The sequence below is a fragment of the Elephantulus edwardii genome, unplaced genomic scaffold, assembly GCF_000299155.1.
Source record: "Elephantulus edwardii isolate Elephantulus edwardi_28Jun2011 unplaced genomic scaffold, EleEdw1.0 scaffold00138, whole genome shotgun sequence".
NCBI lineage: Eukaryota > Metazoa > Chordata > Mammalia > Macroscelidea > Macroscelididae > Elephantulus > Elephantulus edwardii.
The window spans coordinates 7,024,343-7,034,409 of NW_006399888.1; the positions used below are offsets into that span (position 1 = coordinate 7,024,343).

A 10,067-nucleotide genomic window follows, 5' to 3' on the forward strand; every position below is an offset into this window, starting at 1 on the left:
CCACAGTCACTGTGTGAGATCGATCTCCTCCAAGGTCTTCCTCTCCTGCGCTGACCCTCAGCTCTTCCAAGCATAATGTCCCTCTCCAAGGACTGTTCCCTCCTGGCAACATGTCCAAAGTACATGAGATGGAGCTTCAAAATGCTTGTCTCCAAGGAGCAACCTGGTTTCACCCTCTCAAGGACAAACCTGTTTGTTCTCTTGGCGGTGTGTTCAACATGGTATTGAACATGGTATGTTCAATACTTTTCATCAGCATCACAACTTAAAAGGCACCAGTTTTTCTTATGTCATCCTTAGTCATTGTTCAGCTTTTAGATGCATAGCAAGGAATTTAGAAGACCATGGCCTGGCTCAGGTGTCCCTGAGTCTCTAGACTGACAGTATTGTTCTTTAGCATTCCGGAAAGGTCCTTGACAGCAGATTTTCCCAAAGCAACTTGTCTTTTGGTATTCTTACTGCTGGTGCCAAGAGATTTGAATGAAATTGTTAACAACCTCAATCTCTTCTTCATCTATCATGATGCTGTCTTTTGGCCCAGTAGTGAGACATTTTTGTTTTCTTGATGTTGAGTTGCAATCCATACTGAAGACTGCATGCATTCCTTGACCTTCTGCAGCAAATGCTTCAGTCCTCATCAGTTTCAGAGAGCAAGGTTGTGTTATCTGCATAACACAGGTTGTTGATTATTCTTCTCTGATTCTGATGCCACATACTCCTTCATAAAAGAGTTATCGAATCGTCTTGCCAAAATAAATGCTTAAACTCAACCTATTCAACTCTACAGAATTCATTCCTAGTTTCTAGGACCAAGTTAAATGTCCCCCACAGGAGATAAACAAGTGTGTGTGACGTTCTAACAGAACACTGGAAAGGCTCTTCAGAGCATCTAAGTTATAAAAATGATTAAAACATTTGAAAACAGATGGTGGTGATGTTTGCATAACTTAAAGAATGTAAATAATGTCACAGAATTGTATACATAAAATAATTTAGAGGGCACGTGGTTAAATACATATTTCACAACAACAGATAAAGTAAAAAACGTAATAGGAGAGAAGTAAAAAAGAAAAACCCAACAAAACAAATGCACTACACAAGCTTTTTTAAATGTTGTGAAAACAGAAATATTTGATAGTGGGGTCTATAATAGAGATTTAAATATAAGACAGGGATTAAAAAATTATTATTAATTTCCTTAGTGAAAATGGTATTGCCATTATGTTGAGAAATGACCTTCTTTTAGGAAATGCATTGTGAAGGATTCACGGGTAAAATGTCGTGATGCCTGAAATTTCTTTTCAGCTGATTCAGCAAAAAATAGAAAATAAGATGATTTATAATATATATGTGAGGAAAGTTAATGAATACTATTTTCAGATATCTTTCCCTTCACAGGCAATTCTTTGACAATTATCTTAGTGTATTTATCCTACTTTGCTTTTATTTCTGTAAGTCAGATTCTTAAGAGTAGGGTCTGTGTGCATGTGTACATGTGGGTATGTGTATTTGTGTTAGATATTAACAGATTATTATCCAAAGTTTTTAAAAATATTGTTTCTCAATATATACTCTATTCTTTTTTGATGAATCAGCTGAAAAGAAATTTCAGACATCATGACACTTTACCCATAAATCCTTCTTTTTAATCATTTTTAGCAAAATAATGTTTCTTAAGGAAACCTTGTGCTGTTGCGTATCCCTTTTTGCTGATGAGAGAGCTTTATATAGACATGTGTGCGCACGTATGCACATTCCTTCTCCTATAAATTTCTTGAGTTTTGCTCATTTTTGACGGGGGAAAATGTTTCTTAATATGTATACGTCTAACTCTTTTCTTTTGGTAATCATTTGTGGGTGACACTACTCTGTGGCCCTCAGGCCTGCATTTAATTGTTTTTGGTGAAACATTCTTCTAGGTTGTGTAACTCTGGTGTTTCCACTTGCTGTACAGAGGTAACTCGTGGTGGCTGTGAAGCTGAACACTGTCCCACTGAGGAGTCAAATGTGATAATGGTTACCCATGGTGGGCAGTGTTTGGTGGAGCTCCCCAATTAGAACAAGCTTGAAAGCAGGAGTGGTATCCACTTCCAAAATAGCTTGCTTCCAGAAACCCTATGAACCTGGAGAAAGAATGAAAGTTATACAAGTGTCCAGGACTTTCCTTCATAGGGTCGCTATGAGTCGCCTACGACTCGATGGCACGTAACAACAACAACAATCATTTGTAAATTAGAAGATGGTAAAAACAGCCAAAAAAGAAATATATTCAAATGTCAATTTCCTAAGTGGCCTTCAAAATGCTGCTACATGAAATTTAGTTGAAAGGAAGCGAAAGCCTTCCTCCAAGCTCTGATCAGTTCATTTTTTTGCATCCTGACTCTTTAAAGATCAAAATAAATAACTGTCTGTATATTTTCCAGTATAATTCTTTTTTTTATTATCTCACTTCTTTCCCTATTTCCATATAAAATGGGTTTTAATTGCATCTTGTTAATAACATGACTGACGTCATGGTTAGGGCATATTTATCTTCTAGTGCATCCCCACCCCACCCTTTTATATGTTAACAACCCTGTGTAGCTTGTATTCTTGTGGATTTTTATTGCATTCATGCATAAATTTTTTTGTTTTGCTTAATGAGATGTAAGTCTTGGTTAACTACTTCAGGCAAGTGAAGAAATGGTAGAAGCAACACAGAATTTAAAGTCGAAAAATCTGCCACAATATATTCAGGGCTGAATACATTCGAGCTAGGATTATTTCTCCTTTTCCTGTGTCACAGCCCAAGATTCAAAGAGGCGCTGAATAAACAATATCTTTGAAATCAAGTTAAAGCAACAATTTCTTTTTTTTTTTTTTTTTAAAGCAACAATTTCAGAACTGAGTCTGGCTAGTCTAATTGGAAGGGAACACCTCTGGTGGCCTAGTGATAAGAAGATGTGCTGCAGTCCCAGAGGTGGGTGGTTTGAACCCACCAGCTGCTCCATGGGAGGATGGCCAGTCTCCTCCCATTCCATTTGCTACCTGTGAACACCCACTGGAGAGTCAGCACTGGGTCAATCTGACTCTGTGGCACACAGCAACACTAGTCTAATTGTAGTGATCAGAGAGAATTGTCTACCAGCAAAAACCGCAATCTACTGAGCCCTAGAGACAGATGCCTTTGCTTTCCACACCACCCTCCCCAACCCCCCACCCAACACCCCGTCTTTCTTGGAGATAGGAAACTTCATCACAGTATTTGCTGAATTACACTTGAGGCAGTTTCAAGTCTTGCTAGTCCACACCATCAGACATCAGGCTGATACATCACTTCGCCAAGAGCATGTGACGTGGTGAAGCTTCATTGCCTTCTAAATTATTGGGACACCTGGCAAAGAATTTCTGATGTTCTTCTTCTCGCCGTTTCTCCAGTGGTTTGCATGTCTGACACTGAGTGTAATTTCTGTGTGACTCTGCCTTCACTCCACCACCAACAGTGACTCTCAAGGTCCCAGGCCCCCCTCCCCCCAGAACATTTCCTCCTTGGCTTATTAGCATTTGAATGCCAGTAAGATATATTCACAGACTGCCCACATTTTCTGTTTGGGGAAAGTACTTGACTTTCATTATTCACTTAGGCTAAGTAATTTTCATTAGATATATTTTTTTACATTGAAAAAATTGTTTGAACTGAGCTGCATCCATTATCTGAGACACTGGAGGCCTCTTGCTTTTCAGAATTGATAATCTTCTGATTTTTAGAAAGGGGACATAATGAATTTTCCAAAAGCTAACCATATCAGGGAGGGCTGGGTCACCCTCATAATCAAACGGATTCATATTTTGACAATAAGGTGCATGGATCCCCACGCAGAGTGGGATGAATAAGGATACACAGGGTTATAAATATCAGCTCATGTAAACAAGCTTGCCACAAATTTCCAAAACAACCTTCTGGATTTGAGCTCTTTGGAGATTTTAGAATTGCAGATAAGAAGTGATGAGTTTGTATTAAATGACTAAGGCCTGCCAGAATATCTCTAATATAGAAGCAAGAGAGAGAGGAGGGAGCTAAGATAAAGGAAGAGTTCTCCCCAGGCTGCTGTCCATCTGTCCAGTGTGGGTGAGCAGAGGGCACACACCCTGAGGCCTGAACCAGCCCTGACTGCCCCCTGAGGACTGCAGACAGAGAGAGGAGCTGGAGATCCGAGAACTCAGAGGAGAACTACGCTCCTCCATTGGGTCCGTTCCCCAACATGGCAGTCATCTATTTGATCTTTGAGATGGGCCGTCTTTTTTTTTCCTTTTTTTAATAGCTTACATACATTTATCCGTTTACATTATGTTTCATTCATGTACATTGTGCTTTATACAATATATCTTTTGCACTGTGTTTCATACCGTCATTCCTGTGCATTCTATTCTATATCATTAATTACTGTTCATCTATGCCGGTTATTACCCCATCATTTCGAGTCCCTACTGAATCTTTCCTATTCCTTCGCACCACCCCCTCCATCTGACCACTTAACTCTGTTTCCCTAGTGATTTCCACCTTTCCCCTTTCCCTTTTGGACGTGGATATGTATCTTGACAATAATGACCTCATACGGTGTTCTTATGAGACTGAGTTTCGTTCACTCAGCATAATGCTCTCTAGACTCTTGAGACGGAGTCTTTGAGAGAAGAGGCTGTTCATCTCTGCCTTGCTGATAGTTTCAAACCAAGGACCTTTTGCTTAGCAGCTATGAACATTAGGAATCAGGGAGCCTTGAGGTGGGATATGGGGTATCCAGAGTCTTCTCAATAGTACCAGGGAGCCTGTGAGAACCGCAGACTCTGGGACCTCCCAGAAGCCTTCAGAATCCGAATCAAAATCAAGAACCCAGACAAGCTCATGCATCTAATGTTCCAAAAGATCAGGAATTTGAAGGATATTAGGACAGATCACCTCAAGGCTATTAAGAGGAGAAGCATCACTTGGTACATATGCCATTTTTAAGATTCTCTCTCTTTGTCAATGAGAATTTTCTCTAAAAGGCTGAGGTCTCAATGCAACAGAGCAGCTCCAGAGGGCACTCAGAGCTGAGGCCTCCCCATTCCATCCAGAATTCCCAGCTTTGACCTCATCTATGGGTGGCACCTCAGTTGTAAGAGTGCTGTTAGGAGAATGGTTCTGTGGTTCTGAAAATATTTCCGATTCTCCAGAGCATAACAGGAAAAACAACAACAACAACAACAAAACACCACAGCCAACTCATGACCATCAGAGTCCACCCCTAGCTGCCCCTTTAGTGGGTTCCAGAGTCTTTATATCCCACGGGAGCAGATTGCCCATCTTTCTCCTTCGAAGCAGCGGGAGGAACTGCATGCCATTGGGTTGGCAGTGCAACTCCTTACCCACTAGGCCCCGGAGTGTCTTCCACAGCATGAAGTGGGTAAATTAAAGACAGTTCAAAGGAGGGTGAGAACGACTTACAAGGCAAATAAAAATACAATTAAAAAGATGATAAGGAAAAGTACAATGGAATACCACACTGCTTTGAAAAACAAAGAACTCATGAAATACTATACAAAATGGGTGACCGTGGAGGGCACTATGCTGAGTGAAATATCTCAGTCGCAAAAGGACAAATATTGCATAGTGCCACTGTTATAAAACAGGACTGGCATCAGGGTTGGAGGGAGACTGAGAAAGATGGGATAAATTATTATATACTGCACTGAAACTCTCTGTTGTTAAGTGCCGTCGAGTCATGAGGGAGAGAACTGTTAAAAGGGATATATGATTAGGTCTTATTGCCACGACAGGAGTCCAGAATGAAGGCTGCATAGTGGAGTGGACCTGGGGGGAGGGATTGTATAACAATGAAAGAATTTTTCTTTTACTTTTCAAAGAGAAGTACGGTCTGGGGGAGGGGCAGGCAGGGAGAAAAGTGCAACAGTGAATGAATGGAAATCCAAAGTCTCTGTAAACTTTCATTTAAATTATCAATAATGATAAACTGAGGGGAAAAAGAAAAGTAAAATAAAAGCTAAAGTGGATTACAGGTATATGGTCGGTTTGTGCAACTGTCACGCTGCTCTTTGGAAGGACTCCGTGCTGAACTTCCAGTGCCCATTTGTAACCTGCTCCTCGCTCCCTGGTCCTCTGTAGTCAGCTGTTAGCTTTCCTTAGCTGGACTCTGGCCTTGTTGTTAGGAGAAGCTAGTCCTTGGAAAGGATGCCATGTGTGGAAAGGAGGAGCATCAGCGAAAGTGGGCAAGACCTTCAACAAGCTGGATTGACAGAGTGACTGTTATCAGTGCACTGAAATATATCAGAGATGGTGCGACTTGCGCAGGATAGGACAAGGTTCAGGTCTGTTCATCAGGTCCCTATGAGTCATGGTCCACTTAACAACAACATTTGGACTCTGACACTCCCAAGTGTCACCAGCCTCCAAATTCTGTTTAAAGACTTCGGGTTATTGACTACGGGTTCTAGGAAGGTTTGTGTGTGGATGTGTGGATCTATATGTTTGCATTATTCCAAACCAGTAGTCCCATTATGCCACACACGATCTAAACTTGACTTTTAGCTGTGATCCAATTAGATGTGGTTGTGAGTCTTCTCTAGACAGCCATGGTGGCTGAGTGTTAAGAAGTTGTACTGCCCAGGTAGAGGCAAGCAGTTTGAACCCACCGGCTGCTCTGAGTGAGAGAGAGAGAGAGAGAGAGGCAATCTCCTGCAGTGCGATTTACTGTCTCTGAGCGTCAGCTATGAATTGAAGGCAACAGGAACAAGAGAGAGAGAGACAGGCAGTCAGTGGTGTAAACATGCTCAAGTACTAACCCAAAGGTTGGCAGTTCTGAATCACCCAGGAGCACCTTAGAAGGGAAGACGGGTTCATAGGTGATCAGGAGTTAGAAGTCACTCAGAGATAACACTCAACAGCCGCCAGTGGGGGGCATGTGAATTGCTCTCACCTCCTTACATAAACTTTTGAATGAACGTCTACATGTTCATTCTATTGACACACGGTGTCAATAGAAACTTGAAATAACCTGATCACATTCTCTCCTGATGTTTCCCAGCTGCAGATGGACCTGGAGCAGGAGTACCAGGACAAGTTCAAAAGGCTGCCCCTGGAGATTTTGGAGTTCGTGCAGGAAGCCATGAAGGGGAAGATCAGTGAAGACAGCAATCATAGCTCAGCCCCTCCCACCCAGACCCCAGACCCTGGAAAACTGAACCACAGACCTCCCTCCAGTGAGGAGCTGGGAGGAGACAGCCAAGGGAAGGAGTTCGATACCCCTCTGTGACAGCTCCTGCCAGGCCTCCACAGCACGCACGGCCACGCCAGCTCCATCAGACTCGCTCTTGTTACAGAGATCACTGCCTGGGAGCATCCTCCTGAGATGCATCTCTTAGCCTGAAGGCCATCCCAGAGGGAACTTTCTGGAAGCATCCACACAGGGGTCCCCACAGTCGGACATCATGTGTTGTGTGGATACGGCTGTGGGGCTACTGGTGGAGAGTGCATGTATATGGGATTTTCTGTTTTCTTTCCAATAGTAAATTCAAAGCAGGCAACTTCCTGGCCCCACGGCAAACGTAATGAAGGACATTGACGAAAATCGGGTTCACGTTTTTGTTTGTTGGGTTTTTTTTGTTTTTTAAATCTGATGCTTTAGTGTAAAGTATTTCAAAGTAATAGAAGTAGTTTGAAAACTGCATAACACTACTTAAGACTATTGAACAGACAACTTTGAGCATTTTTTTTTTTATTTTCCTAACTGCCCCTCAACTACCATACTGTCACATTAACGTATATATTAGATTGTCTCATCCTTTGCTTTGCAAGCACTGGTGGCTTGCAGTTTGCTAATTTATTTATCATAGAGGCATCAGCGTATTTGTTACTGCCATAGCTTTCTTAAATACCTTACTGTCACAAATAAGCTGATATTTCTTTTAAAAAAATAATCATTTGATTGTACCTGTGCCCACTGAAGCCATCAAAAGACTTGGCAGTATGGCTTGTAAATGTGGCTGCATGAACAAATGGGCCGCTCGTTTGCAGCCAGTCTGCTTTCTCAGTGACCATATGCATTCAGCGTCTGAGAACTCATTGGGTGTCGGCCTGAAGTGATCAAAGACCTACCAAGTGTCTCTTCTTTGGGATAAAACTAGTTGAGTTAATAGATGTTGAGGAGAGACTCAATCAGAGTGAACAAGCTCCAAGACTTTGCTGTCTGACGTATTTATGCCCCTTTTATTTTTAATATAGAGAAGAAGATTGAATAAATTAGAGATGAAGATTGAATAAATTATCTAAAGACTATAAACAGACCCATTCATATATGAAAGACACATACTGGCTTCCTGTATGGATGTAGGCACTGAGTCATATAACTGAATATACATACACACAAGTGGGTTGTGGTGTTTACTCCTTGACAATGACCCATTCGCATCCATGAGACTCAAAAACAATTTCTGGATAAATGGATAGAGAACAAGAGGTCAAATGTCTACAATTACATGGATATTAAAATTACTTAAATACTAAGAAATCATTCTTAATGGAGCTAGTTCTAAATTGAGAACTTAGAATATGAATTTTATATATATTTTTCAGGATCAAAACTTTGACTTTGTCAGTTTGTATACTTATTTTCAAGGTCAGAATTCGCAAAAACATTGGACAGCAATATGGAAATGTTATGTTTTCATCTTTGTTAAATCTGACAGATTTCATTTGTACTCTAACCTTAAAAAAATATCCATTATATATTTAGTCTGTACATTTTAATTCAGTTATTTGTGTCTGTTCATTAAGTTCCCATTTTAGGGAGCAAAAGAGAAATTAATTCTATCATGTTAACACTAATCAAAAGCATGATTGCAATATTTTTAAGAACGAGAGGATGATTATAGACAGGAAAATGCAGTTTACAGAGCAGCACAGAACATCAAGTTAAAGCCTTGAATAAGATGCTCATTGCATTGTTTTACTTCCAGATTCCTGTCGATGGTAGCCAAGCAAAACTCTTTAAAGCTCAAAAGCTGTTTGTGTCCTGAAAATTATGTTTCAAGAATTTAACACTTTTATGGAAATTATTTCACTTTAAGCAATAACTAGGAATCACAAATAAGTTTTAATCAAAATGAAAGTTAAAAGAACAGTGTTTTATTTTAAAACACACGCAAACACTTGTAGTCAGACCTAAAAGGGAAAGTAATTCCTTTTTGGAGGTGAATCTATTTTGATCCAAGAGATTGAATGTGTCAGTTAGACACTTAATAAAACTTAACTTCTATTGAACCTGAAATGTTTAGTGAGTATTTTACTTTTGCACTTTGCAAGTAAAGCATTAATCACAGAGAAGCAAAAAAATGGTCAGAATTGAATGCTGCATTTTATAAACAAAACGACAAGACTGTCCAAAATTGCAGAAGAATGATCTAAAAATAGCATTCATAACCAAACACGATGGTGATTATCATAGCACCTTGTACACATTGTAGTCCAGAGGTAGACAAAGGTGAATAACTTAGATTTACACAGAACTCTTTAGTAGTTGGATTTCATGATCTTAGCGACTCTAGGCATTTTACAGTATGTTTGTATTTGGCCATTTGCTGTAATCACACTTTTCTATCTGTACAATGACACTTTTTGCAGTTGTGGGGGTAGTGTGTGACACTGTCCATCTTCCATCATTGAAACTACTGCAGTGATATCGTCATTTAATAATAGTTATATTACTTGAAATAGACTAAGATAAAGAAAAAGGGGTCTCTATGATGTGCGAGTTTTGTGCCTTTATGTATCTGCCTTGTTCTTTGTTGAATGTGTGCAATTCTGTACCGTGGGTTTGCTGTAATAGGGAGTAGAGCTGTGTACTATTGTTAGACTGGGCCTCCTTCACACTACTGAGAACAGCATGGTTTGGGCTGTATAAACCAATTTCCAGAGTTCTGACGACATGCCATGTGGGGTGGTGTTTTTTTTTTCTTTAGTTTTTAACATTTTCACTATCCCTATCCATTAAGTAATACTCCTCCAATAGATAAGCAGTTGTTAAATAATGCTG

The 10,067-nt window shown here is 40.2% G+C and overlaps 1 protein-coding gene across 2 annotated transcripts in view; it reads left to right on the plus strand.

Moving 5' to 3' along the window:
• Window positions 1-7,298, plus strand: part of PLCB1 (phospholipase C, beta 1 (phosphoinositide-specific)) — a 920,819-nt gene extending 913,521 nt beyond the window's left edge. For both annotated transcript variants that reach the window (XM_006894240.1, XM_006894239.1), the window contains one exon: window positions 7,062-7,298. Coding sequence is in view for 1 of the 2 variants with exons in the window: in XM_006894239.1 (XP_006894301.1) it covers window positions 7,062-7,289 (228 nt within the window). In the remaining variant the exon portion in view is untranslated. The remainder of the gene's footprint in view (window positions 1-7,061) is intronic.
• The last annotated feature ends 2,769 nt before the right edge of the window (window positions 7,299-10,067 follow it).